The sequence below is a fragment of the Crinia signifera genome, chromosome 2, assembly GCF_055691185.1.
Source record: "Crinia signifera chromosome 2, ASM5569118v1, whole genome shotgun sequence".
Lineage (NCBI taxonomy): Eukaryota > Metazoa > Chordata > Amphibia > Anura > Myobatrachidae > Crinia > Crinia signifera.
Window position 1 is genome coordinate 276,262,538 of NC_139218.1, and position 22,938 is coordinate 276,285,475.

General features: G+C 45.3%; 1 protein-coding gene across 1 annotated transcript in view; it reads right to left on the bottom strand.

Annotated features, from left to right (window-relative positions):
* Positions 1 to 22,938, bottom strand: part of NALF1 (NALCN channel auxiliary factor 1) — a 431,907-nt gene that overhangs the window by 6,108 nt on the left and 402,861 nt on the right. Inside the window, exon 2 of the mRNA XM_083168658.1 lies at positions 16,479 to 16,650. Within this exon, the coding sequence (XP_083024784.1) occupies positions 16,479 to 16,650 (172 nt within the window). The remainder of the gene's footprint in view (positions 1 to 16,478; positions 16,651 to 22,938) is intronic.

Below are 22,938 nucleotides of genomic sequence, written 5' to 3' on the forward strand. Positions count from 1 at the left end.
CCCAGCTATTACAGCCACTGGAACTCTGGACGGCTCCCACTTTTTTATAACTCCATCATACTGGTGCACGGACCTTAGCGCACGGTTATAACAGCTGATTTCGTCGGTGCTGCAAACACCATTGGGTATTATCTAACCGTACTCCAATCATTAAAAATGCCCATCCCAGTTGAGCCTACGGCGTACTCTGCATACCACCTGCCACTAATTAGATCTATGCTGCACTATCGGTCTCCTGGTTTAGGGTCTCCTGGTATGCTGCCTACATACCGCTGCAGATTCTGAAACCTCTCCTGAGGCATGCTGCTTGTCATCCAGCCTCCAGCCAACTACTGCTCACACACCGTAGCAGGCAAGCTTCACAGATATAGATCCCGCATCTATCCTTGAGACAACGCTACCAATCCAATCGACTGTCCTCCCGCTGCAGGTCGTTTTTGCTCACCTTCGTCCTGACCATCGTCTTGTTAGAAAGGCATAGACATTAAGCCATACGTACCTGTACATCTGGAAACAGCTATTTGGTTATCTCCTGACCTGCTGCACAGGCCTTCTATTCATCAGGTAATACAATTCGCTATGACTGGAGATCCGGGAACGCTTGGATACTCCCTCATCTACTTATTCCAAAAAGGAATGTTATCCTTTGGATAGGAACTTCAGAGTTGCTCAGAACTTTCTTGTGTCTATCAACTTGGGCTAATGTATATTATTAATTATATGTGTTTTTGGTACTTATGTATTATCTGGGCTCCCATGTTAAATGCACCCCATTTTTTCATACCCCTACTATCCAACTACGCATGGAGTTGATTTTATATAGTGTGGCGAGCGCAGCGAGCCACCGTGCCCGAAGCGTGGCGAGCATAGCGAGCCCCGCGAGGGGACTCGGTCTCATAAGAAAAACGGGAGCCCAGATATTACATAAGTACCGTGTTTTTTTATTAATATTAAAAATCATTTTTTGTTTGTATAAGTGATACTCACTATATATTTTTAACTGTACTCCTTGGTTTATAATAATAATTGTTTATTGTTATGATATTCAATAGTCAGTTAAATTATTATTACATTTTTCCATTATCCACTAACCTGCGCAGCTTTCAATTCTTTTTCCTTGCTCTTCATCTCCATTCAATTTGCAATAATTGAATTAAGCTACAGCAGAATTTTGGTTAATGGATTAAAATATATTTTTTGGAGATTTATTTTAGAGAAACAGTGCGTCAAGCGGCAAGAGTAAAATCCTTTGTTTTCAATTCACTAACAGTTTGGAGACAGTCAACAAATATGTGTCAATTTTTTCTCATTTTAAGTTTTGCTTTTAAATGAAAATGGAATATATGTAATGGGCATATGGGGCTACACAGGAGAACATGAACCCGTTAGCTCATTCATTATCTGACCTACAAGCACTGACAACAATTACAAACTGAGTATTTCCTTATTAAGTTAGGATTTTTTGACTCTTTTGTCAATTGTGAACATTGAATTATAATTTAAGTTTACATATTCAGACCAGTGGCGTAACTATAAATTTAGCTCCCCCCTGCCCAAAAAATTGTGGAGCCCCCTTCTTTAGTAAATTATGACAAAAGTGCAGACTGGTTACTCAGGCCATTGTGCACCGCCATGTGTAGTGCTGCAGCTCCCCAGGAGTGACATGCGCCCATGCGGCGTAACAGGGAGGACATCCCATCTGCTGAAATACTGTAGCCTTTCTTCACCAGCCTCAGCTTCCAAGGACTTACCAGGGAAACAGTGATAGCAAACTGTGTATTCGTATAGGACAGAAGGTATTTTTCAGTGTGCACTGAGGCCACTAGCTCACCCAAGCCACAGCTGGGGCTGCTACACCATAGTTACACCACTGATTCAGACATTACGTGATTTTAACTTTATCCAAGAGCACATACTTTATATCAAGTTATGCAAGGCACTTATAGTCTATACCAGGTAGAACTTTTCATTATGGCTAATTCTAGGCACTAGTATTATTATGGGAAATGGTAAATAGAATTGAATTGAAGTAAAGGGAACCTATAAATATGACCAATAATGCAAGGCACTTAATGCACTATTGTAAGTTTCATTTACAGACTTATTAATGTAAATCAATGTAATAGATGAGGGTATGAATCACACTGGGGACAATTAATATATTAAAGCACACATTGCATGAATAGCTATTTAAATATAGTCACTCTCCTCAGTCAGGTAGCGGTACTTGTTTCCTAGCACGGCGCCCATCGCATACCATACTTAGTGGTGTGCGATGCGTGCAATGCGATGCAAAATTCCCGTTAAATTAACAGGAGTGCTTGTACAATGAAATATCGCATAGCATTGAATGGCAGCAAATGGCATGCGATGCAATGCGATTTTTAATTGTACAAGCACTCTGATGGGTGCTTACAATGATAAATGCACCCTCATTGTCAACGCCACCCCCACTATCAACGCCAACCCGAAGCGTGGCGAGTGCAGCGAACCCGCGAGGGGCGGCGATACGCTTCCTCTGACCTTTTCATACCCCCACTAATCATGTCGGCGTGGAGTTGATTTTAGATACTGTAGTGTGGCGAGCGCAGCGAGCCACTGAGCCCGAACACACTATCTAAGATCAGCTCCACGCGGACGTGGATAGTAGGGGTATGAAAAGGTCGGAGGACACGTGCTCGCTGCACTCGCCACGCTTCGGGTTGACATTGATATTGGGGGTGGCGTTGACAATGGGGGTGCATTTAACATTGTAAGAACCCATCAAATGTCATGCGTTGCGATTTTTAATTGTACAAGCACCCTAATGGGTGCATACAATGTGAAATGCACCCCCATTGTCAACGCCACCCCCACTATCAACGCCAACCTGAAGCGTGGCGAGTGCAGCGAGCCCGCGAGGGGCGGCGATACGTGTCCTCCGACCTTTTCATACCCCCACTATCCATGTCAGAGTGGAGTTGATTTTAGATACTGTAGTGTGGCGAGCGCAGCGAGCCACCGAGCCCGAAAACACTATCTAAGATCAGCTCCACGCGGACGTGGATAGTAGGGGTATGAAAAGGTCGGAGGACACGTGCTCGCTGCACTCGCCACACTTCGGGTTGGCATTGATATTGGGGGTGGCGTTGACAATGGGGGTGCATTTAAAATTGTAAGAACCCATCAAATGTCATGCGTTGCGATTTTTAATTGTACAAGCACCCTGATGGGTGCATACAATGTGAAATGCACCCCCATTGTCAACGCCACCCCCACTATCAACGCCAACCCGAAGCGTGGCGAGTGCAGCGAGCCCGCGAGGGGCGGCGATACGCGTCCTCCGACCTTTTCATACCCCCACTATCCATGTCGGCGTGGAGTTGATTTCAGATACTGTAGTGTGGCGAGCGCAGCGAGCCACCGAGCCCGAACACACTATCTAAGATCAGCTCAACGCTGACTTGGATAGTAGAGGTATGAAAAGGTCGGAGGACACGTGCTCGCTGCACTCGCCACGCTTCGGGTTGGCATTGATATTGTGGGTGGCGTTGACAATGGGGGTGCATTTAACATTGTAAGAACCCATCAAATGTCATGCGTTGCGATTTTTAATTGTACAAGCACCCTGATGGGTGCATACAATGTGAAATGCACCCCCATTGTCAACGCCACCCCCACTATCAACGCCAACCCGAAGCGTGGCGAGTGCAGCAAGCCCGCGAGGGGCGGCGATACGCGTCCTCCGACCTTTTCATACCCCCACTATCCATGTCGGCGTGGAGTTGATTGTAGATACTGTAGTGTGGCAAACGCAGCGAGCCACCAAGCCCGAACACACTTGGTGCGCTCGCCACACAATATAAGATCAGCTCCATGCTGATGTAGATAGTGGGGGAATAAAAAGGTCGGGGGACACGGGCTCGCTGCGCTCGCCACGCTTCGGGTTGGCGATGATATTGGGGGTGGCGTTGACCCCATCAGGGTGCTTGTACAATTAAAAAATGCATTGCATTCCGCTATATCGCATGCAATGCGATTGTATAAGATGCACTACGATCAAAATCAGTGCAAGGAAACAAGTACCCAGGTAACTGCCCCCGATGCCTTTCAGTAAATGAACATACAAACAGAAAAGATAGCACCCCAGAGGGATATTTCAAAAAAGTATATATTGTGCAGAAAGATGTGCCAGAAAGAGGTGCATCTTTCTGCACAATATATACTTTTTTGAAAAGTCCCTCTGGAGTGCTATCTTTTCTGTTTTTCTGTCCAAGGTGCAGCGTGAAGGGGTATAGGACACCATATTTTTGTCCACATGATCTGGGAAGGTCATAGACGACGTACACTGTATCATGTTTCCAGTGGCATAAGTTTAGATGAAGCGCCCGAAGGCAGTATAGATAGTGGTGAAACACCCCCCCCCCACACACACACACACACACACACACAGTATTTGTAGCTACCATATATGCGAACAAAAACATTTTTTATGTACTGTGTATATATATATATATATATATATATATATATATATATATATATATACACACACACACTGGCACACTGGCCTGTAGTGAGGGACAGCCAGGCCATGACTGAACATAAGCTGGGGGAGCCAGGAGAGTCGGCACTGCAGCAGTGAGAATGTTAGGCATCTCCCTGCACAGAAAACATCTGCTGCAGCAGCAGTAGCATTGTCACCAGCTCAGGTACCTGCTCCTACATATCTATCTCAATGGAGTACATATCTCCCAACTTCTTCTGCTGTGATCCGCGCGAGCGTCCGAAAAGAGGCAGTGACCTATGCTAATGAGCATATGCAAATGTGCGGCAATTAGGCCACTAAACCCCACCCCCCTCCGCAGAATAGACAGCATCAATCCACTTCATGCTGGGGGGGACTCCCACCTGGACCCCCCACTCCCCCCAGCTGCCTCAAGGCCAAAACGTCATCATCCTGCGTCGGATTCGGATCTCTATAAAAGGTCCAGCTCCGGCGCCATCTTCATTCTGCATGTAGAAGTCAGACAGCACGGATGTGGCCGTGCTGTCTGCACAGAAGAGAAACCTATGGGGGACAAAAAAACACTGTGGGGGGATATACGAAGGAGGGGCAACTAATGGGGGACCAAATAGAGGCTGCATAAACTGAGTGAGGCTGCTCAAGGGGGACAACTGTAAAAGTCTAAAGGTACATTTACTAAGGGGGAACTAATAGTGCAGGAACTTTTGTACATCTACTAAAGGGGAACTACTAAGTGGAAAACTGTTCAGGTTACAGCTACTAAGGGGGCATTAATAAGGCTACTAGTAAAGGGGGGCTGTTATATAGGACTACTGTGGGGGACATTTAAATAAAAAAAGGTGGGTTTTTTTCCCCTTAACCTGCAAGGGGTCTTAAGTGTGCCATATCAGTCCAGGGGTGCCTTCATGTGTGCCTTATAATTATATGGGTGCCCCCATGTGTCTCGTATCAGTCCAGGGGAGCCCCCATGCAGGGCGGTGCTAGGGTGTCCGGCGCCCTCCTGCAAACTATACATTTTGCACCCTTTCACATTACCATTGCAACAAGCTGCAGCCCGATTGTAGGAGTGTATGCAACATGCGATCCTATGGAGGATCTCGGGTGCATGTACATGTATGTATACACCATCTCAGTGCTGTGTCCGCAAAATGTTGCAGGCACTAAAGGTGCCCATACATGCTGCGAGAATCGCATACGTTATGGGCTATATCGCATCGCATCGCACGGCATTCATGCAATGTATGTGCGATGCAATCCGAAAGCAGTACAAAAAGTATGTGCAGCACTCGTGACTGAGGGGGAAAGGAGGGGAGAGAAGGAGGAGATGGAAGAAGAGGGGAGGAGATTGAGGACTGGCAGTGGCACTGGCACAGCACACTGAGAAGAGGGAAGGAAGGGGAGGCGGCGCTGCTGCCTGTTCATCATTTGATTGACAGCTGACAGGCACAGGGTGCAATGGGTAGGGGGCGGATCCGGACATGACATGTCATCCAGGCATTCACAGACAGCGCTTCATGCCTCAGCGCAAGTGTCCGTGAGGAAGAGGGGGCAGGTCGCAGGAGGAGGACAGTGTGAGCGCGGTGCAGGGAGCTGCTCAGCCTCTCCATACTGCCACCCGCTGTCAGACAGGCACTGCAGGCGGCATGCAGGCTGTGTGCACTCGCGGTGCAGGGAGCAGCTCTTTATACTGCCGTCTGCCAGATCTCAGCTAGGCGCTATGGGCGGCGTGCAGGTTGTGTGCACTTGCGGTGCAGGGAGTAAATCTTTATACTGCCACCCGCCCGCGGGCGGCGTGCAGGAGGCAGTGACAGTGAGGGCTGAGGCAGCTTTAGCAGAGCAGGGAGGGAGACAGCGCCGTTTCAGCATGGCGCCTCTCTGCTTTGCAGAGCTGCTGAGTGGGTAGCTCCGGCCCTGCCCCCATGTGTCCTGTGTCAGACCAGGGGAGTTGCCCTTTTTTTTTTTTATAAAAAAAGGTGTTTTTTTATTTTTACTGCAAGGGCTGTTAAATGTGCTGTATCAGTCCAGGGGTGAGCCAAGAGTGCCGTATAATTCAAGTGGTGTTACTAATGTCTGCTGAATTATTCCAGGTGTGCTGCTCTTTTTTTTAATTAAAAGAATAAAAGTTTTTCTTTTTTTTTTTTACTGCAGGAGTGTCGTCATGTCTGCCGTATAATTCCATGCCTGTCGCCATGTGTGCCATATCAGTTCAGGGGTGCCGCCATCTGTGCCGTATAATTCCATGTGTGCTGTATCAGGTCAGGGGTGCCCACATGTGTGACGCATAATTCCTGGGGTGAGCCAAATGTGTCATATAATTCATGGGTTGCTGCCAAGTCTTCTGTATAATTCATGGGGTGCTGCTAAGTGTGCTGTATCAGTCCAGGGGTGATGCTAAGTGTGTCGTATAATTCCAGGGGTGAGCCAAGTCTGCCGTATAAATCATGGGGTGGTGCCAAGTGTGCTGTATTAGTCCAGGGGTGATGCTGAGTTTGCCATATCAGTCCAGGGGTGAGCCAAGTCTGCCATATAACTCCACGGGTGAGCCAAGTCTGTCGTATAATTCATGGGGTGCTGCCAAGTGTGCTGTATTAGTCCAGGGGTGATGCTAAGTGTGCCATATCAGTCCAGGGGTGCTATTAAGTGTGCTGTATCAGTCCAGGGGTGCTATTAAGTGTGCTGTATTAGTCCAGGGATGATGCTGTGTGCCGAATCAGTCCAGGGGTGATGCTGTGTGCCGTATCAGTCTAGTGTTTGTGCCGCCCACTTGTGTCGCTTATCATAGTTATCTAGCTACTTCGGTGCAACCTTTTGGCCTAAAAACAATATTGTGAGGTGTTCAGAATAGACTGGAAATGAGTGGAAATTAATGTTATTGAGGTTAATAATAGCGTAGGAGCAAAAAAAAAATAATTCTTCGATTTTAGCAGTTTTTTATGCTTTTTTGAAAAAAATCAGAACCCAAAACCCAAAAAATCCAAACACAAAACTTTAGGGGGTGTTTTGGCAAAACCCATTAGAACCCAAAACCTGAAGGTAATCAGAACACAAAATGCAAAAAGTGGCCAGTGCACATCCCTACACCAAACGTATATCATTTTTATTATTTCTTCTACCTAGAAACCCCCTTTACAAAACCTGCAATTTCCCCTGACAGAGTTGCTGCACCGCTGGGACTTAAGCGAGCTAGCCGCCCAGCACGCCCGCAACTGCCCCTCACCCACCCACACAGGGCACCCCCGCACCTGCACCTCCCGCACCCATACCACACCCGATCAACCTCCCCCACCCATGGCACCCTCACACCTAACCCTCACCACCCATGCCACCACCACACCCACCCACCACAATACCACACCCAGCACTCCACCACCCACAGCACCCCCACAGCCACCTTAGAAAACACCACACCCGCCCATCCCACACCCACAGTATTTCCACACCCCCCCCCCCCCTCCCCTACTGCACAACCCATATTGCACGCAATACAGGCATTCACAGGTTAAGGGGGCGGAGCTCCTTACAAGAGTGTGAAGAGCACCCATAGGGCGCAATGAATTACCTAGTATATATTTAAATATCCAATTATGAGTATGGAATCTGTATCAAGAGCAAACAAATTAGTTATCTATAATTTGGATGTGAACCTGAATAAAAAGCTCCCCCTGTAAGTAAAGTATTAATTAAGTCTAAAGCAACAATAGGCTGTTTAGAACACAATTAACTGGTGCTTATTTCTGTTCTATCGCGTTATAAAAGAGAATTCTGTAGTTTCCGAGTTGATTGACTATGATTTTCATGTAGGAGGGAATTTCATGCATATTTAATAAGTAAGTCTATTGAGTTGTAAAAATGAGCAATATAAAGTGTCTGTGCATGTGATTGTAAAATTATTGATTTATAATGCACATTACATTAGGGCTACCATAAATTGTAAAAGTATGAATTGATATATGCGTCTCATCTTTTCCAGTTATCACTAAATTAGTCCTTATTTAATAATTAATTTAGCTCCTGATAAATACAAAGCGTTATCATTGGCAAGATTTATTTATCACTCAAACTTCTTACTAATACCCTTTATTCATAGCAAAGACAGATCATAATGGACAACCCAGTTTTAATGTGAAATCTCGATCCTGGGTTCAACCCGGCTCCAACCCAATTCCAGCGCTTTCACATTTAACCCATGTCACCCATTATACAGAGGGCAACCTGGGTTTAACCCTTCTATCAACCTGGGTCAAATTGCTGGGTTGGTCGACCCAGGTTATAAGCTTCGGTGCTTTCACACCACACCTCAACCCGTGTGGACACATCATCTACCCAATAATTTTCTGGGTCCGAGGTGCAGCGTGAAGGGGTATAGGACACCATATTATTGTCCACATGATCTGGGAAGGTCATAGACAACGTACACTGTATCATGTTACCAGTGGCGTAAGTTTAGATGAAGCACCCGGAGGCAGCATAGATAGTGGTGCCCCCCCCCCACACACACACACAATATTTGTAGCTACCATATATGCGAACATAAACATTTTATATGTACTGTATATATATATATATATATATATATATATATATATTAGGTGATTCATCGCGCCCTCCAGGCGCTCTTCACACCGTCGTGAGGGGCTTCGCCCCATTAGTAGTACAAATGTATGTGAGTGAGGTGTGTTTGAAGAGGTGTAGTGGCCTAAGAGTGTTTGCTATGGGGTGCTGGGTGCCACGCAGCAGGTACTGGCGTGAAATGGAATGGAGCTGTGTTTGGAGATTAGTTGGTGGTGTATTGGTATGGGGTGGTGGGTAGTACTTACAGATGGGTGGGGTAGAGTTGTGGTCTGGCGCAGGCGGTCTGGGAAAGTAGAGTTCAGCGGCAGCAGGTCCTGGAGGGTGTTGCTTGTTGGCAGCAGGTCCTGGAGGGTGTTGGGCGGTGGCAGTAGGTCCTGGAGGCTGGCGCTCAGCGGCAGCAGGGCGTGGAGGGTGGTGGTCGGCGGCAGCAGGTTTGAGAGAGTGGATTGTGGCAGGAATAAAAAGGGGGGGGGGGTTGTGGGAATGCTGGAGGGGGATTGAGGAGAGGCTGGAGACACTGCCAGGGCTCCTCATGTTGCTTATTACAGCCACTTACAGGGAAGGCATAGGCAGACACACCTGGTCATAAGGGGCTGTGGGCCGTAATCTGTGAAGTCATTTAGGGTCGGGTGCAAGGTTGCTATGGGTGGGGGTAGGTGCTTGAGGGTGGTGGTTTGGATAGTGTGTGTGGTGGAGTCCCAGGAGTGGGGTTGGGCTGTGTGGGTGGTGTGGTTTGGTTAGGTGCCGGTCCACATGTGGGTGAGGGTGCTGCGGGTTTTCTTTAGTTGGTTTGGGGATGGGGGTTGTGCGTACTGTGGATGGGGGACAGGCTTGTGTGTTGTGGGGAAGGGGCTGGTGGTGTTTTGTAAGTGGATGCTGGGGTGGTGGAGGTGGAGGTGTGGGTGTGGTGGTGTTCCGGGGAGGTGTGGTATCGTGGATGGGGTGCTAGGGTGACATGGGTACGGGATGGGAGTTTGGGGGTGGAATGGATAGTGTAGTGGCAGGTGTGGGAATACTGTGGGTGTTGAGTTACACATGCGGGTGCTTTTGTGTGGGTTGGTGAGGCGTGGAGGTGCACTGATTGAGTGTCAGGCAGTTGTGTGGGTGCAGGAGGTGTGGTAGGGATGGGTGTGTGGGAAGTTGTGTGGGTGCAGGGTGTGCTGGCGGGGATGCTGTTGGGGGATTGAGGAGGGGTTGGAGACACTGCCGGGAGATTGGGGGGGGGGGGGTTAGTGGGCAGGGACGGTGGTGGATTGAGGAGGTGTTGGGGACACTGGCGGAAGATAGTTGGGGGGGGTGCTGGCAGGGTATTGGGGTGGGACTGGGGATGATGGCGGAGTGGGGGGGTTGGATCTATATACACATACAGCACTGGTCACATATATACACATACAGCACTGGACACATATATACACATACAGCACTGGACACATATATGCACATACAGCACTGGACACATATATGCACATACAGCACTGGACACATATATGCACATACAGCACTGGACATATATACACATACAGCACTGGACACATATATACACATACAGCACTGGACACATATATACACATACAGCACTGGACACATATATACACATACAGCACTGGACATATATACACATACAGCACTGGACACATATATACACATACAGCACTGGACACATATATACACATACAGCACTGGACACATATATACACATACAGCACTGGACACATATATGCACATACAGCACTGGACATATATACACATACAGCACTGGACACATATATACACATACAGCACTGGACACATATATACACATACAGCACTGGACACATATATACACATACAGCACTGGACACATATATACACATACAGCACTGGACACATATATATACCTAGAAGTGCACAGGGACACTGAGATCATGATGATGGGCGGGCACAGGGAGCGTGGCATCCCGGCTGCTGGGGGCAGTGACTCTCACATCTCTCATTCATCCATCCTACTGGTGGGGGTGGCAGCTTGCGCTGGGTGACACGGCTGTGAAGGTATCCCTGAGGGAGGGGGGTATAATGCCGGGAATTGAGTAGGGACTGGGGTTGCTAGCAAGAGGTCGCAAGCAAAAGATGGGGGGGGGGGGGGGGTGCGGTGCGGCTGGGATGTTGCCAGGCGGTTACAGGTGCTGGGGACACTGATGCAGAGAGTGAGCCGGTGGCGGTCCGCGGGCGGGTGTTTGCAGGGGTAGGGTGCAGTCTGGAAGATAGCTGTGAGCTCGCAGGCGGGATGCTGGCGGGGAATGCGGTAGAAGGGGGATGGACAGAGTCATTCACACACCGGGCGGGTCCCCAGCATTCACAATGTGCATAGTCAGAGCGGCTGCATTTGCTATTTCTAACGGCTCCTCCACAGGCTGAGTGTGGAAAAGGGGGCAGACCTGATCAGGAGCAGCACGGAGGTGACTTGGAGCAAGCATGGGTTGCTGGTGTCATTGTACCATGTATGAGAGTGAGGCGCGGGGGGGCACGCGGTGTGTAGCCATGGGGCTGCCCGTGTATGATCAAGAGGCTGTGGGGGGGCGCGCGCAGTGTGTTGCCTTGGGGCTGCCTGTGTATGGGCAGCCATGGGGAGTGCTGGGCTTGGAGGGGGTGGGTAGTCGGGAAAGTTGTGTGCCGGACGGATGATGTGTGTGTGTGTTGGGGGCGGTGTGTAGCCATGGGGCGGGGTTTGGCAGTGTATGTGGTCGAGGAGGGGGCGGATATATGGGAGCTGGTTTGTAGGACGGAGGGCAAGGGGGGTGGTGTGTAGTACGGGAGTGTCCCGGTTTCGCAGTGTGGCTAACGGTGGACGGGCCTGTCAATCACCCCTGGAACCCCGCCCACCGTTCCCTACACTGCTTTGAACGGTGGCTAAATATATAAGATATATATATATATATATATATATATATATATACACATACATATTACACACGCACACACATTAATAAATATATATAGCCAGTTGCGAACTTCAAGCGAGTGCCGGACCTTAGGACTGTTATATATATATATATATATATATATATATATATATATATATATATATATATATATATATATTGCATACAATACAGCCAGTCTTACGTTTACTGACTGGCTGTGGGTTACATAGAGCAGGAGCACTCACTCAGCATCAAGTCAGGTGGCTGTCCCCCCCTGCAGAGCTAGTGTGGAAAGCAATTATAATTGAACCTGCGGCACCCTGATTGACTGCCCGGAGGAGGAAGGACGTAGATCCCTGTGTGTGTGCACAGAGCAAACTCAGCGCTGCCGCTGCGTGTCATCGCTGAGTTTGCTCTGTGCACACAGGTATCCACGTTCTTCCTCCTCCGGGCAGCCAATCAGGGTGCCGCATGCTGCAGGATCAATTATCATTGGACAGCTGAGCCGTCGCTCAGCTGTCCACACTAAATCTGCAGCAGCGGCACCACCATCTGATGGGATGCCGAGTGAATGCAGTGTGTGGAGAGCATTAGGGCCGCAGTGACAGGAGACCTGTACAGAGTGGGGGGACGGGGGTTCTTCTGTCACTCGCCCCCTGATGGCTAACGCCCGGCGGGAAAAGTCTCCAATGCCTCCGGGAGTTACGCCACTGCATGTTACAACCACACATACAGTATAGGATGAAATGAATCAAATAATTTAAAAACATTATGTGCATACCTCCCAACTTCAGATGAAATGAAATAGGGACACTGCGCGAGCGCCCGAAAAGGGGGTGGGGCGTATGCAAATGAGGTCACGGCTTATGCTAATTAGCCGCAACCTCATTTTCATACGAGAATAGACGCTGTGCGTATGCGCACAGCGTCTATTCTATTAGATTGGGGGGTCTCCCAACTGCCACCCCCCGCAGCGGGACAATGCCTCCCGCGGGTGGGACAGCGGGACAGGACCCGAAAATCGGGACTGTCCCGCTGTAATCGTGACAGTTGGGAGGTATGTATGTGGTAGCTCGTCACACATAGTTACCATAAAAATAGAAATAAAAAAAAAGAATAAATATACTGTAAATAATTTATGACTAACAATTAGAATAGTTAACTATATGAAATACAAAACAGTAAATATTCCATCAAATTATTTCTCCTACATGCCCCTATTACTTATTTGAAAAACTATAACATATTCAGTAAACAAACTACCTGTGATATATTTGAATGTTAGTAGCAAAGTAAATACATCTCTAAAATTAGAAATTCTACATAGACTATTAATAATATAGACTAGTCATAGACAATTAACTTATCTTATGATAACATAAAAAATAAAGAAATATTTTGAATGCTTTGTACTAAATGCATTGTGCCATTCTTAAGATGGCCACATGGCGGTGCTCTTTCCTTACTTAGTCTGACATTACAAAAAATGTAATTTTCCATGTGTGCAAAAAACTGATTGGTAGAAATATATTATAGTATATTATATTATATTATTTGATTTACAAGCAAATTATGAATAAATCAGGCATTTTAACCTTGAATATTAAACTGTTCACTGTTTACAGGATATTGTATATTTATAGAGCAATAAAAATATTACCTTGCTGTCTGAGCATTAATTTTATATAACAAACATTATTAACTATGTCATATTTATAGTACAACTTTAAAAACATCCATAAATACATTTTGTACAAAAACCCCAAATCAAATGTCCACTAATGCTGGGTACACACTGGGCAACATATTGTAAACCATATACACATGCCAAAACAGTTAATGATATATTGCACATATCCTCCAGTGTGTATGCCTGATATCATGAACAATGCGCACTTCCACTCATCGTTAATGACTCATTTATGATATGACCACAGTTCTCTCTAAACTGAGCAGTCTGGAAAGTATAGTGTTAAAGAAGTCTGCCAACTATGAATTCAGTAATTCATGACAAAGTCCTCTTATCTTTTCCAGATTACTCAGTTTAGAGGCAATATTCTTCCAGTCAATTTAATAAAAGTCTCTGGGGCATCTTTTTGCAAGACAGTGCCTTCAGCAGACAACTAGTTGAGTAACGGGATGCCCAGAAAAAGTGCAGAATTGGAAAAAAAAAACACGATACTGACAATGTACAGTAAGAGTGCTCCAGAGGTTTTGCTGACACATTTTATATATGGTTAAAATTCTTTACATTTTTACATACATTTGTCTATGGATTTCCCAGCAATGGGCAAATGAGCGCTATTGAGCTCAAAATTGCCTAGTGTGTATGGGCCTTTAGTGAGTATATGTTTGGACTGTGTAGTGGGGATTAAATAATTGGATAAGTTAGATTTATGAAGGTTATGTGGATGGTTCTAGAATTTGATAAGAGGTGAGGTTTCAGGGAACGCTTGAAGGATTGGAGACTAGGGGACAGATGTATCAAGCTTCAAAAAGTGATAAAATGGAGAGAGATAAACTGATTGGCTGGTTGTTTATCACTCTCTGGGGTAGATTTATTAAGCTCGGTGAAATGATAAAGTGTCTGGTTTTTATTACCGGCCAATCAGCTCCTACCTGTCATTTTTCAAACTAAGCTCGTAACTTAGGAGCTGATTGGCCGGTAATAAAAACCAGACATTTTATCATTTCCCAGAGCTTAATAAATCTCAATTGTATCACTTTTTGAAGTTTGATACATCTGGCCATAGGGGAGAGTCTTCTTGTGCATGGGAGGGCATTTTTCAATGTGGAAGCAGCCCAAAGAAAGACATTAAATCATGAATAGGAGCTTGTGGTTGAGATACATAGATCTTGTGAGGAGCGCAGAGTTCAAGTTGGGGGATATTTTAAGATAAGGGAAGAGATGTATGTTGGTGTAGTTTTGTTTATGGCCTTGTGTGTAAGTAAAAGTATATTATATTGAATATGGCAGAAACAGGAAACCAATGGAGGGACTAACAGCAGTTTTGCATTCATGCTGGATTGTAGTGTGAGAGTCTTTATTGGGGAAGACCAGAATTACTATTACTATTGCAATAATGATTGCAGGAGATGATGAGAGAATGGATTAGAGTTTTAGCAGTGTCTTGTGTAAGGTATGGTTGTATTTTGAATATGCTTTTTAGATGCATGTTGTATGATTTTGGGAATATTGAATGTGGGCAACAAAGGACAATTCAGAGAAAAGGATGACACCTAGGCAGTGAGCTTATGGGTTAAACAAGATTGTCATATTCTCAACAGTGATTTAGATATCAGGTTGGTAACTACTATTGGTGGAAAAATAATTAGTTCAGTTTTTGAATTATTCAAAATTTGTGCATGCACCGGCACTCTCCCTCCCCCGGGGACACTGGCATGCATGAGCCGGCAGCAGTGACAGCATTGTTGCTGCTGTGGGGATAGGACATTGCCACCCTGCAACTGTCAAAATCTATAGGTGCAGGAGGTGGAACTGTACATATATTTGCCCTGCATATCAGATTTTATCTTTTAGATAGCAGCACCAATACTGTCATTTAACTAATTGCGGCACATTCATACATGGTGAGAAGCAGTATCCCCGCACATAAGGTGCGCCATTACCACTTCTCCCCCATACCGATGCTTCATACATCCCCCGCTGTCCTGTCTACAATGCCTTTCCAATAAAATAAATATCAGACTTAGGGGTAGATTAAGCAGTGAAAACAGTGCAGAAGTTACCCAACCAAACAGTGTGGAGGTAACATTGATCAAGTTCATGAAATAAAATTATAGGTAGCAGCTGATTGGTTGCCATGGGCAAGGTCTTCACTGGCATACTCCAATGTTTTAACTGCTTCACGAGTCTACCTCTTTGGCACAATAAAAATAGCGCATTTCCCAAGGATAAATCCCTCTGTGGGCCCCCATAAAATGTATACAAATAAAGTTTTTAGTATCCCAGGCAATTCATGGTCATAACAGAAGATCTACACAACAAAAACTGCTTTCAAAATACCTCTATGTCATAAGTACAGTTTATATTTTTACATAAAAAGTAAGTTACCTACAGCATGCAGTGATTTACATTATTGGTAAATTACTACATTTCCACTTATGTATTTATCTTTTAGGATTTGAAATATTATTATGAAGTGACTTTACCTGTACAGTTTATATTTTTATGTACAAAGTAAATTACCTCTAGTATTTAGTGATTTACAATATTGGTAGATTATTAGGTACTTGTGTGTTATCACGGTGCCCGATTACATATAAATCGCATTCCCCACGATTTCATTTAAATAGCTGCGCTTCGGGCTCGTTGACGTGGCTAGTCCGGATAGGAACAGGTGGGGAGGACGCGATTTTTGCATGCGATTTGCGGCCGATTTTGCGGGTGCCGTGATAATACACAGGTACCGATTATTACATTTCCGCTTATGTATTTATTTTTTAGGAGTTGAAATATTATTATGAAGTGACTTTACCTGTACAGATGAAACTTGATAATCCGCCATAGACGACATCATCATTATCTGGTAATATAAACGGACACCGCGTCTGTACTTCCAAACAGTATTGCTTGCAAGGAATTTTTCTACTGCATTCAAATTGTGTGACTTCAAAAGACTGGGAACATAGCCATGACTTGTAGACACTCTGAAAATAAAAACAAAAGGTAACATTATATATCTGTTTGTTTTGATTTTTGAAACTCTGTAAACATACTGTATATGCAAGTAAACTATAAAGAGATAAGTAACTATTCTACCAAATGTTCTTAACAATGGTTATTGTAATATCTAGGATGTCCAATCCCGGGATCGGGATCGATGGGATCCTGGGATATGGCCACTAAAACACCGGGATTTCAATCCTGGGATTGGAGTTTTCAATCCCGGGATTTGGGGATTAGACTGTGCATGTGCAGTTCAATGCCGGGCAGTGCCTGAGCGGGTGCTCAGAATCTGCCCGGCTTCTCCCGTCCCCGGCAGTGTGGCTTTGCGCAGCGTGACGTCACAGGTCACGCTGCGCAGCCCACACAGCGGCCTTGTCCTAGGTGTGCTGCCCTCCTGCTCTGGCTGTCTGCGTCAACAGCCCGCTCGGCTCCAATGTCAGCCCGAAAGCCCGCCCACCCGCCCGGTCATCGCACACCCTCCCGCCCTGCTCATCGCTCACCCGCCCGGTCCAACCGCACCACAAAGTAAGAAAATATGCGGGGTGCCAGGGGAGGTTTTATATTAGGGATGCCAATCCCGGGATCGGGCATTTTTTAATCCCGAATTCCGGGATTGAAAAAATGCCCCGGGATTGGCATCCCTAGTAACATCCTCATTGTGCAATTTATAATGGAAATAAAGTCTATTTCTCATCTGCTTCTTCAACTAATTCACATGATATATTGGTCTGTAACAAATAATGCATATCCATCCTAGTAATTAGTTGCATGTCTTTGCTTCTGTTTTGTTTAAATGATTAAAAAGTGATTCATCCAATGGAAAATACTACCGCAGAGCAAAAGCAGATTTGTCAGAAATCACAGCGAGTACAGAAGAGCTTATGTAATTTGTAGTATTAATTGCCACATACAATAACCACATTGCACAAAGGGCTTTATACCGATTTGCAAGTAAAGCAAAAAAGCAAGTAACTTTATGTCTCAAACAAACTATGTTGCTATACAAAGGGAGCAAATACATTTATCATTTTCTGTGCAGGGTAAATACTGGCTGATTCTGCATGTTGCCCAGAAATGTTAGACATCCTATATTTTACACTGCAGTTTAGATTTCAGTTTCACTCAATTGAGCAGTCAATTATCAGAGGATATGTGAATGTATTGCAAATGTGTAGGTTCTTTTGCATTGGCTCGAGTGGGCATCTCTATTCCATACTTCCCCTTCCTCCCATAACCTGCTGGACACTCACCATTTTTGGGGTAGTGTCGAGCAGCCTGGAAGGGTAGGGGTACTGGTCTCCCCAACATCCTGCTCGCTTCCTATACAAGCTAACAGTATAGATGCCTCCTGTGGCATTTTTGCCAATTATACAAAGATAAATAAATAACAGAACTTTGTAATAATCCAGAATCCTGGAATGTAATAGGTAACACTGGTCATCATTTTATACAAACTAGTAATCAGTGCAAAAGGAGGATGCACAAATGCAAAGAATAATGTGATTGATGTGTCCCATAAAAAAATGAACTGTATTGTATATATGCTGGAAAAATCCCTGCATTCATCTAAGTAACACACAGTCCTGCAGCCTCTATAACTCAATGTGGAATGTGATCTGCAAGTATTTATTAAGTTCCAACAAGGCAAGCTCTCAGACCTTGACTACGATAGCAGGTGACGCTAGCCACTGCAGCCTAGAAGCTACTTCCTCGAGTACCGGATTACACTCCGACAGGGAGGACCCCGACAGTCAGTATCCCCACATCGGAATCCCAATTTCCGGTGCTCCGATAGGGGGGAAACCACTCACAGGGGCTATTCTCCCTTGTGGGGGTCCACGACCCCCATAGAGGGAGAATAGAACCTGTGGCAAGCATAGCGAGCCACCAAGCCCGCAAGGGGATACTTTGCGCTTGCCCCCCTTGTCGGAGCACCGGCAGTCGTGATTCCGACGTCGGGATACTGACCGTCGGGATCCCACCTGTCGGAGTGTGATACCACGCCCACTTCCTCACTGGGAATGGCTTTTTCTGATGGCAGTACAGTACATGAGCTGCGCAAACACTGTCATCATTGCTGCTAATGGGAAAAAGTTACCACAGCCTGAATGTGATGGTAAATTGCCATGTTAACTCATCTGTTATTACTGCACATAGTGGCAATAATAGATGTTATTTAATGAAGAAAAAAGGAATCCATGTGGTAGGCACATCAATGAAGAGAATGTATATATATTGTCAATATGTGGGGCAAAATATCACAGAATAACTACAGTACCAGACTTGGTTACATCTTACTGCATAATAGTGAGATTTGTAATGTGAAATATGCAACAAAAAAGAGTAGCAATAGATTTGTCAATTGTCGAAATTTATTGCACACACACCAATGAGCATGACAAAGCTTTAAAAACATTTTGACATCCAAAGCAATATGTGTAACTGCATTAGTCATGATGTTAAGCTACACTGTGATTTTGCAGACAGTGGAGCCTAGACTAACAGTTCAGTTTCCAGGCTGTGCTATTCCTATGAAAGCAACCAAATTATGCTAACCACCTGTCAGCAGCCGCCATGGCCCACCATCTGCTCACTCACAAGCATCACATCACATAAACCAGCTTTTGAAGAATATGCCAAAACTGTCCTATGAGTGCAGTTTCTTCCTTTTTTTATACTCAGCAATTTTAGATCCTGTTAATTGAGTGCTGTTCTCTCTGCACTCTGCTATTGTGCAAACACAAAAAAACACACTGCACATGTTGTAGCAGCCTAGATTTTGCTATATTAATCTCCGCTCAACCACTTTATATACAAATATAAAAATACCCCACAACTGTCTCAATTTTCGTGGGACAGTCACAATATTTTTGTGACTGTCCCGCATCCAACCAGCGTCCGACAGTGTCCGGCGGTGGGGGAGCAGTTGGGAGTCCCACCATTGGTCACTGCTCTGCCTACCAGAGCAGCGGGTTATATTCATTGGGAAAGAGGTGGTGTGATCAACAGCTCTCAGAGCACTGGCCATGTCCCCACAGTGGTGAAAATGGTGGCTTGGCCTCTCAGAAGTACCACAATCATATACCACACCACCTGATCATGAGGCCATGCCCCCTAATTTCAGACGAACACCTCCAGTGCATGCAATTGTCCTTATTGCATGTCCTATAAAGTTGGGAGGTATGAATATACTGTTGGCCAATGGCCATCATGCCTTTAGCATACCTTCCGCGGTGGTGTGTTTGTGTGTGTGTGTGTGGGGGGGGGGGCAGTTGGGAGTTCCCCTGCTTCTTGCTGCACTGCTAAGCAGAGCAGCAGTAAACAGATGTCTATACACGGGAGGAAGAGGCACAGAGGGTATGGCCAGCAGCTCTCTTGGCAAAATATGGTGGCATGGCTTTTGCGATCTTGGGCATCCCACACAGTCTCACCCCTTTTGGTTGAAGCCACACCCCTTTTTGGGCCCATGCATGGTGGGCCGCGCCGGTGTCCCAACTGGGGACTTCTAAAAGTTGGGAGGTATGACTTCAGTGATGTAGACCTTTCTGACCACATCCTCCACCATATTAAATTTACTATATAATGGATATAAAGGGGTAAAAAAGTACTATTCTACCAGTAAATAAATCATTGTTTATGTTGATTCTTCCCTGGAATATATGGTATTGCAATGAAAGGGTGAGTATGACCTGATTACAAATCCAAGCCTCACAGCAACACACAGGGTTGATGCAGCATAGGCAAAACCATGTGCACTGCAGGTGCAACATGTAACAAGTGCAGAGAGAGTTAGATTTGTGTGACATGTGTTCAAACTGAAATCTAAATGTAAAAATGTAAAAATAAAGCAGCCAGTATTTACGCTGCACAGAAACAAAATAACTTACCCAAATGTAACTCTCTCTGCACATGTTGGCTGTTATTCCGACTGTCTAAAACTTTCCAACAGTCAAATTCAAATAATGAATAACACCCCCCCCCCCCCCCCCCACCCATACAGTTAAACTACTTTTAAGCTGGAAAAAATACAGATGACTGGTGGTCAGGATGGCAGCAGTTAAAATGCAGAAGTCGGCATCACAATGAAGGGAATACTGAGAGCTGTCAGGTAAGCTTGCTTAGACCTTCCCCACCAAACCCAAACCCCAACCATCTCCTCTCTGCAGCCTGACCCTAACTCTCCCCTGTACCTCGCCACCTAAACCTCTACTAACCTCCCCTTCTAAGTGCTTAACCCTAACCACTGCTTTCTGCAGTCTAAGTCTAACACCCCCTTCCCCCCTTGGCGCACGCACTTACCCTAAGTCCCCACTACTACCTAAAATCTAAAACTGGAATGGGTTCTATTACCAAACCGGGGCAGCAAGAGGCTAGAGAGTGGAAAATCTTCTGAATTTTTTGTTTTATGTTTATCTGTTTTATCCCCTGCACTGATTTTTTTTCCTTTTCAGGATACAGTGCATATCATTGTACACATAATTTAACAGCCTTTATTCACAAGGGATCAATTTACTAAAATTAATAGGATTACACTTTTCATAGCATTAATTTGCAAGAACCAGGGTGAAGACAAACAATTAACAACAAAGTCCTGTTGATGCCTGTGCCCAGTGTTTGCTCTCTGTGGCACTGTGCATTATTTGTTAGATAAAGAGAATGCCACTGATACTTATCGGGGATCTGAGAGTTCCTGCTGGCACAGGCATGGTTATATCACTGTGAGTTTATGAGGTATGAAGAGAAATTAACAAAATAATAATTTTACAAATTAAACTGGTAAATCAGGGACCAACTTCTTGGGTAAAACATTTACTTCACATATAAATAAGACATACTGAGATTTGTAAAGAGCAAAAATGGTTTATGCTTTGCAGTTAGCATATAATGCCTGTTCTGAATCTAGAACAATGCTTCTATGTAAGTGACGGAATGACATTGATATACATCTTGGTTAGGCTCTACTCCAGAATACAGATGATTGTGATGAATAAGGTATGAAATGTAAAGGCTTATATGTAATGAATTCTTATTCTTCACATGATAAAGACAAGGCTCCATAATGAAAGGCATAAAGCTATTGGTGAGCCTATTTCATGTACAACTAACATATGCTTCTATGACAGCACAATGTAAGTATAAGTTGTGGGATAGCTGCAAGTCTGTGTCTCTGCTCATATCTATGTTTAAGGTACAGAACACAATCGCCAAATTGCGATAACTAAAATCTACTTGGTCACTGTTGACACTTAGTTCCCCACTAGCAGGGCCGGCGCCACCACTAGGCAAATCTAGGCATTTGCCTAGGGCGCCGGCCACTGGAGGGCGGCATTTTGTGCCGCCCGGTTACCTGTCCTACGGCGCTGTGTATTTAAATCTGGCGGCGGAGGCAGCAGGGGTCCCTGCAGTCCATTAGAAATCACGAGCGCTATCCGCCGGGCTATGCGGAAGCGCTTCTAGTGTGAAAACTCTGGCAGCACGGCGCAGGCTGATCTCAGCCAATCAGCGTGCTGCCAGTGTTTTCACACTAGAAGCACTTCCGCATAGCCCGGCGGATAGCGCTCGTGATTTCTAATGGACTGCAGGGATCCCCGCTGCCTCCGCCGCCAGATTTAAATACACAGCGCCGCAGGACAGGTACCCCCCCCCCCCCGGCACCGGGGCGCCCCCACCCCGACTCGCCTGGGGCGCTCCGGTGCCTTGCACCGGCCCTGCCCACTAGTAGGAACCAACACTTCAAACATACACCCACAATAGTGTCTTCAGCGCCCTAACTTCCTGATGTCCTCTAAAACAATTCAGTAAAATAAATAAAGAATAATAAGAAATACACTTGTAGCTTCTTGTTTTTTGAAGAGCAATTTTCTTTTATTTTCAAGAGTTTTAGATCAGATCTAAAACTCTTGAAAATAAAAGAAAATTACTCTTCAAAAAACAAGAAGCTACAAGTTTATTTCTTATTATATGTTTTATTTAATTTACTGAATTGTTTTAGAGGACATCACGAAGTTAGGGCGCTGAAGACATCATTGTGGGTGTATATCTATGTTTATATACACTTCTGTCAGCAGAAACACTCATAGGCATGCACAGCACATTTATTTCGTGTGTGCACTGTAAAAGGTGTGTGTCTAGCACCACCTATTGGGCATGTCTCACATCACCTGCTACAATATAAAACGTCTCTCAGCCACACCATAATCTCCTGCCTATTTCAGTTTTCATCTTCTAATTACTCTGTGTAACAGAACATGCAAATACAGTGATAAGCA